This window comes from Octopus sinensis, linkage group LG7 (assembly GCF_006345805.1).
Source record: "Octopus sinensis linkage group LG7, ASM634580v1, whole genome shotgun sequence".
NCBI classification, from domain to species: domain Eukaryota; kingdom Metazoa; phylum Mollusca; class Cephalopoda; order Octopoda; family Octopodidae; genus Octopus; species Octopus sinensis.
In genome coordinates this window covers 2,296,761-2,317,404 of record NC_043003.1, presented here as the reverse complement: position 1 = coordinate 2,317,404, position 20,644 = coordinate 2,296,761, and the positions used below count along the sequence as shown (strand labels likewise).

The 20,644-nt window shown below is 40.5% G+C and overlaps 1 protein-coding gene and 1 long non-coding RNA gene across 2 annotated transcripts in view; one reads left to right on the top strand and one right to left on the bottom strand.

Annotated features, from left to right (window-relative positions):
- Window positions 1–5,779, bottom strand: part of LOC115213973 (zinc transporter 7-B) — a 37,877-nt gene extending 32,098 nt beyond the window's left edge. Inside the window, exons 1-2 of the mRNA XM_029782982.2 lie at window positions 5,548–5,779; window positions 4,850–4,951 (exon numbers count right to left, since the gene is read on the bottom strand). Of these exons, the coding sequence (XP_029638842.1) occupies window positions 4,850–4,951; window positions 5,548–5,624 (179 nt within the window). The 5' untranslated portion in view covers window positions 5,625–5,779. The remainder of the gene's footprint in view (window positions 1–4,849; window positions 4,952–5,547) is intronic.
- Window positions 5,780–5,852: 73 nt separating this feature from the next.
- On the top strand, window positions 5,853–17,774 carry LOC115213790. The gene is made up of 2 exons (XR_004999934.1): window positions 5,853–6,728; window positions 17,583–17,774. It is a non-coding gene; the product is annotated as an uncharacterized LOC115213790 (long non-coding RNA).
- Window positions 17,775–20,644: the final 2,870 nt, after the last annotated feature.

The window sequence follows — 20,644 nt, the reverse complement described above, 5'->3', positions numbered from 1 at the left end:
TCAATTTCACTGTCTCATCCTATAGCAAGAAACCCTTTCTGCTCTGGCCCTTTTATTAATATTTTACACCTTTCTACTCTTTATTCTCTTAGCATAAAGTTGCCCACCTTCGTCGGGGTTCACAGTCTTGCAAGCTGCTTGGTGACATCACTAGCAATGGTGGCATGAAAGAAGTACCCAGGACACACTGTAAAGTGGTGGGCATTAGGAAGGGCATCCAGCTGTTGAAAACCATGCCAAAGCTGATAGTAGAGCACAATGCAGTCCTTGGGCCCATTGGATCCTGTCAAAACCTTCCAACCCGTACCAGCATAGAGTATGGATGCCAACTGATAATGAATTTAACCAATGATCTTTCCCCTCAGAGTTGTAGCAGACAGCAATTCATCACTTCTCTAACAACTTTACCATTTCTTAGCTTAGCACTTCATCCCAACATTTACTTTGCCTGAAGTTAACGATGCTGCCAAGATTACTTGCTCCTTAACAGTAGCACAGAAGCATCAACATTGTTGAAGGAATTCAGATATTAACGAATGGCACATTAGTTTTGACTGAAGTTTTTACAGCTGGATGATACACCCCCACCACATCATACATCTCTCACCTCCCCCCCTGTGCACTACCTCTGCATCTCTCTTATCCACCCACACCTGTAACTTACCCAACATCATCCCTCTTTCGCCCTTCTCCTGTCTACTGTTTCCTCATTCCCATTCTGCTGTTCCATACTGTCAGTCATCCCCTACTCCCACCACTCTCTGGCTCCATTCAATCACTTCCGCTTTCTCTTCTAAAATATCAGGAGTCACACAGCTCCTCTACAGCGACAAACCAGTTCTGTTCTGGCATAAGGTTGCCACCCACCTCGCGCCATGCCAAAGCTGGCACCGAAGCTCAGTGCAGCGGCACAGCTTGCTGGATCCTGTCAAAGTGGCCAACACATGCAAGGATGCGGAACTGGCACTGGATGACAATGATGCTGATAATGGTGTACGTGTGACGTGACTCCTTGACTCAATATCACATGATAGTTTTAAAATGCGTGTCACTGTCATAGAAAACAAAATCATTTCCAATTCTCTGGGAGAACCATGGGAGAAATATTACATTGCTTGGAAACAGATGAGGGTTGATGGCAGGAAGAGCATCCTGCCATCTCCCTTAAAAAACTTTGTGACTTATGCAAGCACAGAGCAGATGACAAGAGACTGAAACATCGAGTGATTTATTGTGCTTGAGAAGGCCAAGTAGAATCGTGGCCTTACATAGAGGCATGTCCTTTACAGCCATGCCTTCCCACCCACAAACAACCTGTCGTCTGTCAAAACTACTCAACCTATTTTCCCACCTCTTCCTCCATCCTACCACCTGCTGCAAACCATTCCACTCTCCCTCACGTGCCAATCCACACTCTCTCTCTAAGCCCTCACATATCTACCACAGTCCCACCCACCCACTATCACTTGCTGCAGTGACTTCTCCCCATCTCCAAACATCTCTCCTCACACTCTTATGCAACTTCCCCCTCCGTACCACTTATGCTCCCCTCACTGCATCTCGTAGAGATGTCCCAATGCATCTCCAACACTATTTCTCTCACTCTGTCAGTCTCTCTCTATCTTTCTCTCTTTTCCTTTTAAGGAGACCAAGTATCTCCTCCCACAGTAAGATATGTTTATCCTTCAATTATTCTTTAACTTCTCAACTGGAACAAAGCCATCTTCCTCAGCACGACTCCCTCTCCCAGCTGAGGTATCTTTGTCTTGCAAGTTACTTGGTGAACCCACTGGTACTGGTGCTACATGAAAAGCATTCGGTCCACTCTTTAAAGTGGTTGGCATTAGGAAAGGCAGAGAAACCCTGCCAAAACGGATAACAGAGCTGGATGCAGTTGACTTGCCCGCTCCTGTGAAGCCATCCAACCCAGGTCAGCATGGAAAACAGACATTAAATGATTATGACATAGGTTTGATCTGAAGAAAGGGGTTGTACCTATGACCTTCAGAAGTCCTCATTTGAACAGCTACAGGGGACAATGGAGTAGCCTCAGTAAAGTCTCTTAAACAGGTAGAAACAACAGCCAAGCTTCCCTCAAATCACAGTATTTTAAAAACAACCATACAACATACTGAATAATGTGGTCTTAAGATATACAAGGGGTTGCTGGAAAGTTCCTGGCTTAAAGGGTGTTTCGAAAGGCCTGGCTGGAGGCCCAGCCTTCTGAGTTCTTTTACAGGGCTCAGAAAAAACTGAAGGGCCACTGCAATAAGTATATGAATCTGAGAGGGGGAATATGTTGGATAAAACCATAATTAAGAGATTTTCTTTCACCCAAAGCCAGGGACTTTTCAGCAGCCCCTTCGTATTGTATTCATAAACAATGGGATGGTCGTCACCGATGGCCTACATTTGCTCATAAATCTGTTCAGTCTTTGTTGATAACAACACAGGTAGAGGAGGCATTCCAGTGAAAGGTGATGGTCATGGGATGAAGCAATGGGACAAGGGGTTAGTGAGAGTTAGGAAGGGGAGATGAGCGTGAAATGAGTGACACGAGATGAATGAGTTGGACAAAACCGGTCATTTCCAAAGAAAGGGAGATCACTTCAATAGTAGAGAGAGAGAGAGAGAGAGAAAGAAAGAGAGAGAGAGAGAGAAAGAAATAAAGAGAGAGAGAGAGGGGGGGCAGAGTAAGTTCTGGCTGGGAACCAGACAGGAACTTGTTGGTGAACGACTTCTTGTCAATGATTCAAGTGGTCCTTTTCGTCGAACGTGATCTAGGATATTTTCTATGTGAACCAGCAGTAATACTTTCCCACGTGTGGGATAGAGACACCATTACGGATCTCACGGAGTTGTTAGAGAAATGACGTATTTCCACCGAGGCTTAAAATTGCCAAGAAATACTCGGTGCATATATTAGCCACGACACAAGAAATATCGCCTTCCCAGATACACAACTGTCACCTGGCCATATTTTTAACAGCAGGTAAAGCCGGGTCGCTTAGATCGTAAGGTCGTCAGTTCGATACCTGGCGCGTTGTCTCCTTGAGCAAGACACTTTATTTATTTCACGTTGCTTCAGTCAATTTAGCTAGCTTATCAGTGATTCAAAGGGCCAGCCTTGTCTCACATCCTGTGTCACGCTCACCCACCTTAAGAACTATGTTAAAGTACGCGTGTCTGAGGAGTGCTCAGCCACTTGCACGTTAATCTCACGAGCAGGCAGTTCCGTTGATCGGATCAGCTGGGACCCTCGTCGTCATGACCGATGGGGTGACAGTTTTCTAACAGCGCCAGAAGCGATCTCTTTCCATACAGGACAGCATCGCTCGACCCCTGGTCAGCTTATTTCTAAGTATTCCCTCTCTCGCTCTCAGACTACTGCGTGTCAATAGCAATAAAATATTCTAGGAGTTCAACTTTTCGAAGGAGAACGTCAACAAACGAATGAATAATCCCCGAATCAATTTAAGAGTTAAGCCAAAACTTTTTATAACAACTTAAAAGTCAATAAGCTGTCAATATGCAAAAAGGAGGTGAGCAGCGAAATCGATTTTAACAAAATCAACAGATGAAGATATTTGGAAGACCATCACAGCTGTACAAAGTGTCCGTTAAACAGCAATCCGTGGCCACTGCGACGGGGAAACGTCTTCGGGCGAAGGCAACAGACTGGGACCAAAAATACAAAGAACAGAATCTAAAGATTCACATTAACGACAAACCAACGAAGGAGTTTTTACGTGGTCTTTAGATCTGCTAGAAAGAGAAGCCAAACTTCATTCAAATAATACTCCGTCTTGAGAAGGGAAAATACACATTGGATAATGTAGTCTTAGAAATCCTTAGACAGATGTGATAGTTTTAGGGAGAATACATTTTTTTTATTGTATCAGAATTGATCAGTAGATATAAACAACATAATAAATGTCTGTTGGTATGTGGTTGTTACTCACAGACAGACAAGAAACGTCAAGTTCCGTCCGTTCGCATAGAAAATGTCCTAAACCCATTCATCTTGGCAAACACAATACATTCAACTGCAAAACTGGCGATCATATGAAATACATAAAACATTTAACGGTAATCTTAGACGAAAGCAAAAACACAAAACTGCTCCAATTTCAAAATCAATCCAGGATGCGATGGTTTGGTATTACTTGAAGAATGTCTGTTGTTTATCAAAAGCCACAAAGAAATATGAACATTTACTGTTATCACAGTAAACTATATTATCATATTGTTACAGAAATAAATATTAGAATTATCAAAAGCTCTAAGCAAAATATTTCTTTAAAAAAGATTACCAAACATTTTATCTTAGACTTCTTTTTCTTATTCTCATTATTATTTCAAGACAAGCCTCCAATATTCGTCAGATGCTTTGAACTAGTTTTGGCTGCTGAGCAAAATTTAAATTAACTTTCTCAACTATTGAATAAGAAAATCAATTAATGCAACGAACATCGCAAATATAATAAAATCAAAAGATTGCCGGTTAACCATTAATATCTCTAATTAATCAAAGAAAGTCAATAGAAGGTTAAATAAGCTTTAAAACGATAAAGTAAATCCGTAGAATATATTTTATCTTCACAATTAAATGCTTCCCTTTTTATAAGTTTAAATTCTAGGTTTTTCTTCTTCACAACTCCAAATAAATTCGTCACAACAGATGTTGCCTTTTAAAATCGATAGAACAGAAGTAACGGTGACATAAATCATATATATATAACAGATCGAAATACTTTAATTCCCATCAAAACATTTCTGTTACTGAACCAAACTTTATTTTAAAAGATGAGGTTTTTTTTTCTACAATAAATTAAAAACGGTAACAAACCTGTTCGTCCACACGCCATAAATTAATTCCACAAATGCAAATGACAGATTTAATAAAAGAAACAAAAATATGTTTCTTGAGGTTTTTTCGGAAAATATTAACCTGCAAATAAAAATATTAATAATTTAGAATCTTACATAAAAGTTGTCTGAAAGTTTGTTTTTGTGGTTTTGGGGTTTTTGTTTTATTTTAGTTTTTTTTTTACAAGACCCGTTTAAATCCAAAGAATTGTAATTGTTGCCGTCTACATTTAAATATATTGAGAAAATTAAATTAATTCGTGCCTAAAACATTTGGATTGAGTAAATAAATAATTGTGAAGAAGACAAGGAATTACATATGTTAGTTTATAGAAAGGATTAACGGAGTTTTTGGGTGAATTAAATAAGTTTCAAAAGTAATTTTAAGAACGGACTGTTCGATGTTAATTCATTTATAAATCAATAAATATTAAACTGAAATAAATTTGGGGAGAAAATAGGATAAAATATCTGTTTTAATTGAAACAAGATGTGAAAGATTAAAGAAAGAATTGGCCAAATATTTGATTAATTGGAGAAATGCTAATGAAATAGTTGCAAAGGTGAGGTGAGAAATAGGTGGACAGGTAAGAAGAAAGCGGTCGAGTGTTGTTTTTCTTGTGTTGTGTGTGCCTGAATGCCACGTGTACGACAAAGTTGACAGATAAAATCGCTCACCTTAGCCATGCGTAGAATTTCTCTTTGAGGAACCATCCTGGCCTATATTCGCTGTCGTGGATGTGTTGGGGAAGCATGATGCTCTTTCCGATTCAAACTAAATGCTGCGGACTAGAATGTTGCTTGACTGGGGTTTAAAAACTGAGAACGGGCGGCATACTCATCGAATCATATCTTTATTTATTCTGTTGGACATTTGTCAGTTGTCGCCTTGTTGCAAAGAGAGAGTTATCACTTCCGGAAAATGATGTTTTCGTCTCGAATCTGCGGCTGAACGAAAAATGCTAGCTTCGAAAAATGCGGGGAGTAGCTCTGCCATTGCCATGGCAACCACTGCCGCCGTTCCGTTTTCTCTCTGTTTTTGTTGATGGAAGTTTTTTATTTCAACGGTTTCGAGACGAACGAAATATTTACAACAACAAAAAAAATAGGACCACAGGTCATCCCCGAGCCTTGGGCTCATAAGACCGGATTCTGTGGCATATATATTTCCCAGCGGGAAGGGAAACCGGTCCGTTGCAGGATCACACATTTTTGTCAGCCGCGTGGACTGGGGCAACGTGGAATGAGGTGTTTTGCTCAAAAACACAACGAATCGACAGGTTCAGGAATCGAAACCACAATCTTACAATCCTGAGTGTAACACCATTACCATTAAGCCACGCGCCTTCACCTAAAGCAATTCTGTTTGTTTGAGGACAAATTAGTTGGATAAGCGTTGCCTTTCATTTATTTTATTTTTAAAGACAATGCCGCAGTTCGCTCCCCGTATTTGATATTTGGAAATTTACTGGAAACGTTCGAGGTTTCCCATTTGGAATGGCCTGAGTTTTGGCCGCTCCGTTCTTTAAATGTAACACCACCCTTGTTCAAAATTGCCATTCTTCCCTCCGAAGTGGCCGCTCTGTGTGGTCGGCACGCCTCACGCTCATCACTGTTAATACACGCTAAGCTTCTTTTGAATTTGGTGGCCAAAAGTTATCTGAACGATCGGGTTTGGTGGTCATAAGTATTATCGTGGCTAAGAAACACTCAATACACACACTGATTACTTCCAGTGAAAACTCGAATTATTTTCAGCGGTAAAATCAAATACAAAGTGCTCAATGACAATGCTGGTGTGTTGCGTTTGATTTCGTTGATAGATAATAATTCCAAGTTGTGAGCGACGGAGAACAAGGGTAAGATTTCTAATTTATCTTTCATTGTTCGGATAGCAGCTGGATCAACATAATTACAGTTTGGTGCCCCAGCCCTACCTTTCTGATTTTGTTTCCTCCTAACTTCTTTAATGCATGTTTTTTTAAATGAGATTTTGCAGACATGATATGTAAATGATGATCATATTGATGAAAAAATGTTAACGTATTTATTTATTCAAGAAAGAAAAGAAGTCAATGCTGTTTTTTTAGCTATTTGATAATTTTGTCGTGACCATTGCACGTTAAGAAATCTGACATTATCCTCGTTCATATTATTAATGACCAAAATGAAATTGGTATCATTTATCTTTTACTTGTTTCAGTCATTGAACTGTGGCCATGCTGGGGCATCGCATTGAAGGGATTTAGTCGAACAGATCGACACCAGTAATCTTTTAGTCGGATTCTTTGTCGAACCGCCAGTTGCGCTAGACATAAACCCCGGTTGTCAAACGCTGGTCACACACACATATATCGGTCTGACCCATATATCCATATCAACATGTGGTGACCGTCCAATTGAGACACCTTTCTTCTCTTCTCTCTATTCATTTTTTAGCAATATCTATAATCTATATATATAAAGCTGAAGTTGTCTGTGTGTGTGGCAAGTTTGGTAGCCTTCAACTAACACTATCTTCTCTGAGACCCTGCGGCGCAAGTTGACCAAAATTGAGAGTATGATAGAAGAAGACTTGCTCTTCATTCCGTAGAAGATAAAATTTAAATCGAACCATGTTAACACCAAAAATTATTTACATCAAAAAGGTGCTTTTTTTCCCTATGAAAATCCCTGTTTTTTACGATTTTTTGACTGCTGTGTCACCATTTTTCGGTGTATTTCAATCAGAAAAATGTTCACTTAAAGAGAATAACAAGCTACATAATGCAAATTTTTTACTTTTCAAAAATTCCAATTCTAAAGGGTCGAAACAAACCCGAGCAACGCCGGGCGATACTGCTAGTTTTGTATATATGTGTGTGTGTGACGAGTGTTGTTATGTATCTTTACGACCCCACCAATTTTTTTTTTTTCATATTAAATTCTGATATAATCGTAATCTACACATTCTGAAAAGTATTTATTTCATGAAAAGTTGCCCATTTTCCTGAAGGAAAAACCCGTCTCGTGTGAAGTTTTCGAAATTCTTTACCCCGCATATTTCGATATAATCAGAATTTACACCATCAGAAGCATATTTGTAGAAAATTCCATTTAAAAATATCATTTTTCAGGAATTACCGCATTTGGCAGGGGCGGGAGTGAGGGATTCATGCGTATTGTTAAAAATATTCATGAAAAGACAAAGTGAGTGGGGCATCAAACTGTAGTTGTGCCGTTGAATATTTTCGGTCATACTTATATTCTCTAACGAAGTAAATATTACACACTAGCGAAACCACAGTGATGGTGTCTTGTCTCAGGAAATGTTAATTTATTATTGTTTCAAATTCTGGAGGATTTTGCTTTCGTTAATTCACCTTTCTCCTGTATTATCTCACTGTTGTATCATATTTCATATACTATCGAGGCATTCGATCCACGATCGTAGGGTCGGGAGATCGATTCTCTGCGGCGCATTGTCTCCTTGAGCAAGACAATTCATTTCACATTACTTTGTTATATCCTGTGTCACGCTGATTCTCCCTGAAAACTACGTTAAGGGTATGCATGTCTGCGGAGTACTCAGTCACTTGCACGTTAATTTTTCAAGAGGAGTCTGTTCTGTTGATTGGATCAACTGGGACATTACTGGCGAAGTGCCAGTCATGTCCTGTTGGCGACAGGAAGAGCATCCAGCTGTAGAAAAACTTCCTCAACAAGTCCCCCCAACCCATGCCAGCGCGGGAAAGTAGACGTTAAAACGGTGATGATGATGATGAATCTTGAGGCAGAATAAAGAAAGTATTAATGATTTTTACAGCAACAAGCTCAACTTTCTCATGGGATTTGCACCCTTGAGCTGTTACTTATCAAATCCAACAACAACAAAAGCAGTGATGATCCTTTCGAGTTTGCAATAACAATGTCCTTCAACCCACCATTGTTCACGTTGAACTTTCTCAACAACAGCTGATCAACTTCTTCCACCACCATTTTTTCCCCGCCATTAAGTGATGTGTTTTTTTTTTTTCAGAAAAGGAAAACGGAATCGCACCATCTGCTATTCAGTGTCATTCACACCCTGTTTGCTAAAACGGTGAGATTTTGCTCTACACTTCCTTAATTGATTGATGCTTCGTGTCACACAACTCCAGAGTCTATTTTTAGACTTACTTGTCATTTTACCAGGACTACTACAAATTAGATCTCAATAGTTGTACATAGAAAGGCGGCGAGCTGAGAGAATCGTTAGCACGTCAGGTGAAATGCTTGGCGGTGGTTCGTCTGCCGCTACGTTCTGGCTGTTTCTACTTTAGCCCTGTGTTCATCAATGTCTTGTGAGTCTATTTGGTAGATGGAAACTGAAGGAAACCCACCATGTGTGTGTCTGTGTTTGTTCCTTACCACTGCTTGACAACCAGTGTTGGTGTGTTTACATCCCCATAACCTAGCAGTTCAGTAAAAAGGATTTGAGAAAATAAGTACTGAAGTAAATTCATTCAAGTAAATTTCTTCAATGCACTGCCCCAGCTTGGCCACAGTCTTTGACTGAAACAAGTAAAAGAATAAAAGAACAAATTATATATATATATATTCCATCTCCCATAACATATCAATAAGCAATAAAAAAACCCACTTTGTGACTGAAGTCCATAGCAGTGCCAGGCTGTACAGGTAAGCCTTATGGATCAATGAATTGTCCTCAAATATTTACTTTGCTTATTCACACAGCTGAAACTGATTAAAAAGGCTTTTCATTATCATCATCATCATCATTATCATCATCATTTAACATCTGTTGTCCATGCTGGCATGGGTTGGACGGTTTGACCAGGGCTGGCAAGCTGGAAGGCTGCACCAGACCCCTACCTGATTTGGCATGGTTTCTACAGCTGGATGCCCTTCCTAACACCAACCACTCCTAGAATGTAATGAGGACAAAGACTGCTAAACTACATTGATGTTATTTGCTCAGATACTAAACATGAAACTGCACAAGGACCAAAGTTAATGTGGGTGCTGTTGGGGAGGATGAGCAGAGGTTCATGGCTGAACAGTGTTTTGCATTTCAGTTGTAGCACTTTGGAGAATATTTATCATGAATTCTTTCAATTTAATCTAAATTTCAAAACTGAAGATTTTTTAAAGCGATTCAGAAGAAGACCCATCAAGCCAAGCAAAATTGCAGTCATGGCAGATATAGGTGTCACACAAATTGGCACATAGAAACACCCATTACACTCTTGGAGTGGTTGGCATTAGGAAGGACATCCAGCCATAGAAAACCATACCAAATCCAACTGGAGTCTGGCACAGCCTTTGAACTCTGAACGCAAAGACAGACGAAATACCTATTTCTTTACTGTTAACGAAGGCTGTTTGCTTTATTAACAGAAAACAAATGGATCAGGTGAGCAGAAGGCAATCTTAACAAATCAGCTAAAAGCGACTTCTCAACATGTTCAAGCAGGGCTGTGTGGTTCAGAAGCTCACTTTGTAACCACATGGTTTCAGGTTCAGTTCCACTGCATGGCACCTTGGGAAACTTTTCTGCTATAGCTCCACACTGGCCAATGCTTGTGAGTGGATTTCATAGACAGAAACTGTATGGAAGCCCACCATATATATATATATTAATGTAATTATTGTGTATAGTACTCAGGTAGGTGCACTACAACTCATCAAAAGTGCATGTACAGTACATAGAATTATGTAGAAATGTCAGGAAAGTGAACAGTGTATGAGTTGTGATATACAGGTGTGTGTGCATATGGAATAGAGAGGGATGTCAGGTGTGGTGTTGATGAATTTCAGGAAGCATGCAGGTTTTAAAGGATGCAATGTCTCAGCAACTAACAACTGATACAGGTAGTTCTATGCTTCAGTGACTGAGTGTGAAAAACTGTTCCTGGAAGTCATGAGGTGCTGTGCTGTTTTCTGACTTTGTAGGCATGCCCACATGTGTTAGACACATGGAGCTCAAAAAGGTGCTTAAGGTTGTTGTTGGCATGAGGGTTAATAATTTTGTGGATATTTACCAAATCAGTTGCCAGATGTCAGAACTTCAATGTATCTAAGCCCAGGGAAGCAAGGGGTTCAGAGTATGGTAGATGCATGATGGAGGGTATTCGCTTGGTTGCACGTCTCTGAACAGTTTCCAGGAGGTCAATATCCAGAGCAAGATAGGGTTTCCAGACTGGTGATGCAAATTCCAAGTGTGGCCACACCATAGCTATTATACAGCCTTAAATAGATAGCTGGAGAGCAGCTGGCGAAGGTTTTCCTGGGTGATGCCAAGACACCTTCGGCCTTTGTGACATTTCGAGAGATGTGCTTTGTCCATCGCAAATCGCTGCTGATAGTAATGCCTGGGTCACGTTCACAAGAAGACTTAGTGTTGTGGACGGAGTATGTGGACACTGGGTTTTTCCTCCCAAAATGCCTGGTGGTACATTTGTCCACAGCCAGCTTCAGTTGCCAGTCCGTGATCCATTGCTGGAATTGTGTCCAGGTCCGATTGCAGGAAAAATCTGTAGTGTTCAGGGTAGAAATTCTACTGGAATGTAATGTTTGTTGCCATTTCAACATGGCTGTTCCGTACAGAACAACATTACTTTTTCCTTTTTAACCCCAGGAGAACTTCTCCTGCTGGTTAACAACACAGCCTGTATATTATTTACATTTGACGGATATTTGTCCTCATCTTGTTTGTTGTTAACACAACATTTCAGCTGATATACCCTCCAGCCTTCATCAGGTGTCTTGGGGAAATTTCGAACCTGGGTTCTCATTCCTAATGTATTTTTCAATGTTGTTGTTGTTATTATTCAGGTCACAGCTTGGAATCGAACTCAGAATCTTGTGATGAGTAGCCCGCGCTCTTAACCACTATGTCATATGCGCGTGGGTATAACAGATGAAATGTGTTAACAACAAACAAGGTGAGGACATAATTGTACATAATTCCTCATCTCTTAAATATAGAACTGTAGAACGCAGTCTGTGTCTGATATATATATCAAAATATATCGGACACAGGTTGTATCGTTAACCAGCTGGAGGAGGTGGTCACCTGGGATTAACAAAGAGTAGTAACGTTGTTCCGTACGGAACAGCCATATTGACATGGCAACAAGCATTTCTTTATAAATATACATAGGCACAGGAGTGGCTGTGTGGTAAGTAGCTTGCTTCCCAACCACATGGTTCCGGGTTCAGTCCCACTGCGTGGCACCTTGGGCAAGTGTCTTCTACTATAGCTTCAGGCCTACCAAAGCCTTGTGAGTGGATTTGGTAGACGGAAACTAAAAGAAGCCTGTCGTATATATGTTTGTGTGTCTGTGTTTGTCCCCCCACCATCGCTTGACAACCGATATTGGTGTGTTTACTTCCCTGTAACTTAGCGGTTCGGCAAAAATGACCGATAGAATAAGTACTAGGCTTTCAAAGAATAAGTCCTGGGATCGATTTGCTTGACTAAAGGCAGTGCTCCAGCATGGCCGCAGTGAAATGACTGAAACAAGTAAAAGAATATATACATACAAACATCTCTCCCTCTCTCCTTCTCTCTCTCTATATATATATATGGATGCATAACCAACTTCGGTATCAGTATATATTCTAATTCAGGATCACTTAGCCATCCCTGTACCTGTTTCACCTCACCACTTCAGCTCATGAATAATAACTATCACCAATTACCTCCCCTTGTTGATTCCTTCACAAGCTCTCATAAAAAAATTTGGACTAAAAAAATTTAAGAAAATATGAAATCACACACATTTCAACATTATGATTAGTGAAAGCGAAACCAGTCAACGACCACAATACTCTTTTATTTAAAATATATTAAATCTATGTAAAATGTGTGCATTTTTCTTCTTTTATTATGTATATACACTTTTACTATGTATATATACATATATGTATATATATATGTATACATATATATATATATATATTATATATATATATATATATATATATATATATATCATCATCATCATCATCGTCGTTTAGCGTCCGTTTTCCATGCTAGCATGGGTTGGACGGTTCTACTGGGGTCTGTGAAGCCAGAAGGCTTCATCAGGCCCAGTCAAATCTGGCAGTGTTTCTACGGCTGGATGCCCTTCCTAACGCCAACCACTCCGTGAGTGTTGGCCAGTTTGACTGAGGGCTGGACAGCCAGCGGCCGCACCAGGCTCCACTCTGATCTGGGAATGTTTCTACAGCTGGATGCCCTTCCTTATGCCAACCAGTCTGAGAGTGTAGAGGGTGCTTTTTACATGCCACTGGCACAGGAGCCAATGCATATATATATATATATATATACATATATTCATACAGACAGACATACATACATATATATGTGTGTGTGTGTGTCTTTGTGTTTGTCCACTCCTCCTTACCACTTAACAGCCAGTGTTAGTTTGTTTATCTCCCCGTAACTTTGCAGGTCAGCCAAAGGGACCAATAGGATTAGTACCAGACTAACCAGACTTAAGCAAATTAAATCTCAATGTCAGCTTGTTTGACACCTTTCAAGGCTGAGACCCAGCTTGGCTGCAGTCCAATGACTGAATCCAGTGAAAGATAAAAGCTATAAACATACATAACAGATATTGCACAGCTGCAGCACCAAAGTTGCCATCTTGCTTCTATTTTACGATTTATTCCTGTCTTTATATCATAATAACAGCAATGTGCTATTGTCATATAAATTAAGACTTTATTGAAGAAGTCAAACATGGACATCAGCGCAGCACAGGGGCAGACAACTTTGCTCATGCTGCAAATTCAGATGCCTCATTCTCAGAACATTGCATTAACTACATTATTTATGTTATTTACATTATTTACATTTGACAGATATTTGTCTCATCTTGTTTGTTGTTAACACAAATTTTCGGCTGATATACCTTCCAGCCTTCATCAGGTGTCTTGGGGAAATTTCAAACCTGGGTTCTCATTCCTAAGGTATTTTTCGATATTATTATTATTATTGTTGTTATTATTATTATTATTATTATTATTATTATTATTATTATTATTATTATTATTATTATTATTATTATTATTATTATTATCATTATTATTATTATTATTATTATCATTATTATTATTATCATCATTATTATTATTATTATTATCATTATTATTATTATCATCATTATTATTATTATTATTATCATCATTATTATTATTTAGGTCACTGCCTGGAATTGAACTCAGAATCTTGGGGTTAGTAGCCCACGCTCTTAACCACTATGCTGTATGCCCAAGATTCCGAGTTCGATTCCTGAATAATAATAATAATAATAATATTAATAATAATAACAACGACAACATTGAAAAATACCTTGACCATTAGACCACACAGCCTTACTGAGTTTGTGTGTGCATTTATGCCCCGCCATCACTTGACAACCCGTGCTGGTTTGTTTATGTCTCCATAGCTTAACTATGCAGTAAGTAAGACCTATAGAATAAATACCTGAAATAAAATGATAATTTCTGGGGCCAATTTGTTTTATTAAAGCCCCTCAAGGTAGTGCCCTAGCATGGCCACACTCCAATGGTTGAAAGCCTTTCAGCAAGCAGAGAAGATAATTTCAGACATATTTCAGCCTTGTGAGACCTCCTCAGTGGAAATGAAAGTTTTCCTTCAAGAGAAAGACAATAATATTGCATGGCTGCTATATTCAACATTAACCACTTGTAGAACTGTTATAAAATATGCCCACCACCCACCATTGGATTCACTTGCTGAAACTTTGATTTTCTTTTAGCAAATTACAGGAGGAAGAGCAGACATCTGCAAGTTTCCAAAGACTGGAGAGGTTGATGGAACTGGTGTTTAGTTGAAACCTCCCTAAGTCAACATCCACTCACATGCACAAGACGTAACAAACATTTACCGTTATCTTCTGTTCCAGAACCACAGATCCACAAAGCATAATTATAAAAGAAGAAAACTAAGAATCAAAGAATTTCAGCTCTTCACACCCAGATGGAAACTGCACAAATACAACATAAAGAATTTAAGGATTCTTCAAGACACAGGCATGGCTGTGGGGTTAAGAAGGTTGCCTTGCAACCCCGTGGTTTGGGAATCAGTCCCACTGTGTGCTACCTTCTACAGGTGTGTTCTATTATTGCCCTGGACCAACCAATGCCTGGTGGTTGAATTTGGTAGATGGGAACTATGTGGAAGCCCATCATATGTGTGTGTTTGTGTTATTCCCCATCACTGCTGGACAACCAGTGTTGGTTTGTTTATATCCGTGTAACTTAGCAGTTTGGTATAAGAGACTAATAGGATAAGTCCCGGACTTTAAATAAATAAGTACTGGGATCAAGTTGTGAAGTATATTTGCCACCTAAATGTGGCTAACCCTTAAGGGTCAATGCTACTGTAGCTTGTAGCCCCAGAAAGACATCTCCTCCAGCTGGCTATTGACACATGTTCTGTGTCCTATCAGTATTTGCAAAGGGAAGTCATAGGGCTACAAGCTACAATAGCATTGACCCTTAAGGGTCAGTTACATTTATGTGGCAAATATACTTCACGGTGTCGTGCAGCTACTGTTTATAACTCGCTCAGAAATTTATTACTGGGGTCAAGTTGTTTGAGTAAAACCCTTCAAGGTGGGACCCCAGCATGGCCACAGCCTAGCTACTGAAACAAGTAAAGGACAAACATTTGCTTGCAAAATAAGCTTCTCTGTACAAATATCAAAATACTCTACAAACTAATTAGCAACTCCAACAACTCTCTCATTAACCCCCCCCCCCCATACACACACACACACACACAACAGGCTCCAATCTGATCTGGCAGAGTTTCTACAGCTGAATGCCCTTCTTAATGCCAACCACTCTGAGAGTGTAGTGGGTGCTTTTTATGTACCACCAGCACGAGAACCAGTCAGGCGGCACTGGCAAAAGCCATGCTGAAATGGTGCTTTTTATGTGCCACCGGCACAGGAGCTAGACAGCAGCCCTGACAACATCACTCTCGGATGGTGCTTTTAACATTCCACTGCCACGGATACAAGCCAGGTGGTGCTGTCATTGGCCACGTCAGCGAATTTGATTTTGATTGTGATTTCACTTGCCACAACAGGTCTTTGCAAGAAATGCATAAGTAGGCTGGTTACACCCCTGGCATAGGGCACGGGTCATGGTCTCATTTGGCTTGCCAGGTCTTCTCAAGCACAGCATATTTCTAAAGGTCTCGGTCACTAATCATTGCCTCGGTGAGGCCCAATGTTCGAAGGTCGTCCTTCACCACTTCATCCCAGGTTTTCCTGGGTCTGCCTCTTCCACAGGTTCCCTCAACCACTAGGGTGTGACACTTTTTCACACAACTATCTTCAGCCATTCTCGTCACATGACCATACCAGTGCAAACGTCTCTCTTGCACACCACAACTGATGCTTCTTAGGTCCAACTTTTCTCTCAAGGTACTTACATTCTGTCGAGTATGCACACTGATATTACACATCCAGCAGTGCATACTGGCTTCATTCCTTGCAAGCTTACACCTGTCCTCAGCATGTAGCATGGCTGTTCGTACACACGCATCATACAGTCTACCTTTTACTCTGAGGGAGAGGCCTTTTGTCACCAGCAGAGGTAAGAGCTCTCTGAACTTTGCCCAAGCTATTCTTATTCTAGCAGCTACACTTTCAGCGCACCCTCCTCCACTACTGACTTGGTCACTTAGGTCACGGAAGCTATCAACTATTTCTAGTTTTTCTCCCTGGAATGTGGTGGAAGTTGTTCTCTGCACATTTTCAGTGTTTATTGCACCGAGCATCTGCCACATACAAAAACTATCTTCCCAGTTAGCCTTCCTTTGATATTGCTGTACCTCTTATGTGTCCATAGCTTACACTGGGTACATCTTACAGAGTTTCTACCTACGCCTCTACTACAGATTGAGCAGGGCCATCTACTTGAAGAGATTTATGGTTTGTCTACCTTCCTATTTATTAGGACTCTTGTTTTAGCTAGGTTGACTCTAAGGTTCTTCAATTCTAATCCTTGCTTCCACACCTGAAACTTCTCCTCTAGTTCTGATAGTGACTCAGCAATTAGAGCAAGGTCATCAGCATAGAGGAGCTCCCAAGGGCATCTTGTCTTGAATTCCTCCGTTATTGCCTGGAGGACTATGATAAATAGGAGGTGGCTAAGGACTGAACTCTGGTGGACCACAACCTCTACCCGGAATTCTTCACTGTACTTGTTGCCAACCCTCACCTTACTGACAGTGTCCCTGTACATGGCTTGCACAGATCTCACTAATCATTCATCTATCCCTAGTTTCCTCATTGACCACTAGATAAGGGATCGGGGACCCTGTCAAAGGCTTTCTCCATGTCAACAAAAGCCAGGTACAGGGGTTTATCTTTGGCTAGGTATTTCTCCTACAGCTGTCTTACCAGAAATATAGCATCAGTGGTGCTTTTCCTTGGCACAAACCCAAACTGACTCTCTCCCTAATTAGTTGAGCTATGACCCTCTCTGTGACCTTCATTACCTGATCCAACAGCTTGATACCTCTGTAGTTATTTGTATCTAAAGCATCACCTTTACCTTTGTAGCAGTTGACTATGGTGCTGCTACACCAGTCATTGGGTATGACTCCTTCATGTATCCCTGTCTTCATACCCTTAATTGCTTTCCATGTGCACATGCATGATTATGTGTGTGTTTGCCTCCAGTGCTAAAAAGCAGTGTCGCCAGAACAGGCCAAATGTCCCATCAGCCATGCCAAATTGCCAATGCCAAAACAGCTGCTCCTAATTGTCTCATTCTGCAGTAGCATGGAATGTATTTGAGCCTTGAATAGATTTGGAGGAATTTGAAGGTTAAAATATTTCACTCTGAACAATAGCTTTGTGAGTTAATTGCATGAAAAACATGGTGTTGGCATGAAAATTCATCAGAAATTGATTAGCTAATCATTTGTAGAATTGTGAAGATTTTAATATTGTGTTGTTGATGACAAGTTGGTCTGTCCCGATTTTTCATATCCATGGTCAACACACTTGACCTCTTTCTTGTCTTTAAAACCATCACAGTTCCTATTACATCACTTGATCTGCCCATCCCACCTCACATAAATCCATTATTGTACAACATCCTCATCTTAAATCCTTTCTACAGCAATTGTATGAAGAACATTACTTATAAAACTTAGATAAATTTCCAGTTTCCAACTGGGCCATCCCATTTCCATCTCCATCATCACCACTCCTGAAATTCTTATTGGATGGTCATTATGAAGATAAGGAATACTTTGGGGCACCACGTAACCAACAACGTCATTTGCATTATATTTTTCAAGTGGATGTCAACCAATATTGTCAAATCTTATCCATCACATCTCCACAACAATGGCCAAATCCTCTACGTTTATGAGTCACTTGTGAGGTGCTGAACGTAGCTGGGAAATTAATCCGTCATCAAATAAAAGATATTGTACAATGTGGTCTTAGATAGATGGTCACAGATGGAATGGCTTCGATTATAAGTTTACTCAACCAGTGTAGGTCCAAGGGGCTAATCTATAACAAATTACTACATCTGCTGTCTACTTCATTGTAATTTCACTCTCTCCACACACACACACATACACACACACATACATACACACATATACACATGCATACTTATACGAAGGGGTATTGGAAACTCCCTGGCTTTGGGTAAAAGAAAATACAGGTGGATCAGTTAATTATGATTTTATTCATCATATTCCCCTCTTCATATTGAAGAATTAACCCTAATTGTAAAACATTTTGGACCGGCGTTTGCATCCCATCATCATCTTCATTTAATGTTGGCTCTCCATGCTAATATGGGTTGGACCATTTGGCCTGGAGCTGGCTAGCAGCGAGCTGTCCAACTGTCTGTTATGGCCTGGTTTCTATGGCTGGATGCCCTTCCTAATGCCAACCACTTTACAGAGTGTGCTGGGGGCTTTAGACAAATTGTCTTCTTGCACTCATGACCAGGCCACAGTCAGTGTGACAGAAATTTTGGCACCAAATAATGAATATTTAAGTGAAGTCAACAGTCGTGTGATTATAGATGGCTAATTAGTGTCTGTCATGCTGTGATTGTTTTTAGCTTTGAATACAAAGTCACAGATGAAATCACTTGCCTGGTAATTAAATCTCTGAAAGCAATTAAAAGGAAACCAAAAAAGTTTCTGTTCCACAGTGCTAAGAGTACCATCCAGAGCAACAAACTGGCTTCCATGCCGGTGGCATGTAAAAAGCACCATTTGAGCGTGGCCATTGCCAGTACTGCCTCACTGGCCCTCGTGCCAGTGGCATGTAAAACCACCCACTACGCTCTCGAAGTGGTTGGCGCTAGGAAGGGCATCCAGCTGTAGAAACTCTGCCAGATCAAGATTGGAGCCTGGTGCAGCCATCTGGTTCGCCAGCCCACAGTCAAACCGTCCAACCCAAAATAGCATGGAAAGTGGACGTTAAATGATGATGATGATGATGATAATGTCTCTTCTGTAGATTCCATAGAGTCACATTTACCTAAGACTCGCTTGAAGAGGATAGAACTGGTTCAGAGATGTGGTATTTGAGAATTTGAGAGGCTCAGCAGGACACAGTTTACGTCAGTGATTTTGCTGACCTGAAATGACTGGAAATGACTTCATAAGTGGCAGCTTTATAAAGCTAGAGACGAAGAAGATGAGGTGGAAGGAGTTTGTATAAGCATGCATGAGTGTGCTTGCGTGCGTTCATGCAGAACAGAAATGCAAGTAAGCAGGTGGTAGATCATCATCATCATCATTTGACGTCCGTTTTCCATGCTAGCATGGGTTGGACGATTTGACTGGGGTCTGGTACCAGGCTCTAGTCTGATCTGGCAGAGTTTCTACAGCTAGATGTCCTTCTTAACGCCAACCACTCCGTGAGTGTAGTTGGTGTTTTTTACGTGCCACTGGCACGGGGGCCAGAGCAGGCTGGCAAACAGCCATAATCGGTTGGTGCTTTTACGTGTCACCGACACGGACGCCAGTCAGACGGCGCTGGCATCTGCCACGTTCGGACGGTGATTTACACGTGTCACCGGCACGGACGTGTCACCGGCACAGGCATGTCACCGGCCTCAGACCAACCCTGGCTGACTAGAACCACAATTAAAGCCATTCCACCTGTGACCATCCTGTCTTTCCATACATCCAGGATTAAACTGTTCTTTATTTTCTTTTTAACTTGGATGTGATTTGGGGAAATTACACAGCAGTTCCATCAAGTGGAATGACAAAATAAGCAGAGTCATCAAGAAGATTAAAAACATGCTTTTGTGCACCACGTAACCCACAAATTCATTTGTTTTTTATATTTCAAGTGGATTTTCTGACTCTTTTTGAGTGGATGTCTACCAATATTGTAGAATCCTCTTTCACATTTCAAGAAGGAAGTCTGGAGTGTCAGGGGGAGTCAGCCATGTTCTTTTACATTCTGAGGTCAATTCCAACTCAGTTCAGTCTAATCAACAGTTCCGGGCCCCACCAAAAAATGCCTTTTACTCTTGTTTTAGAAATCAGTAACACTCCCTGTTTTATATTTTCAAGCCAATGAGGGAGTATCTACGTGATTACTTATTGTGCTAAAAATAAAAACCAAATCTCCCTTGAATAGCACCAAACCATCTAAACCAGTGGTTCTCAAACTGGGGTCCAAGGGGGACCGCAAAAGGATGCTGAAGTATTGTGAAAACAGGATGGCTTGAGACAGTTAAATTTTAAAAT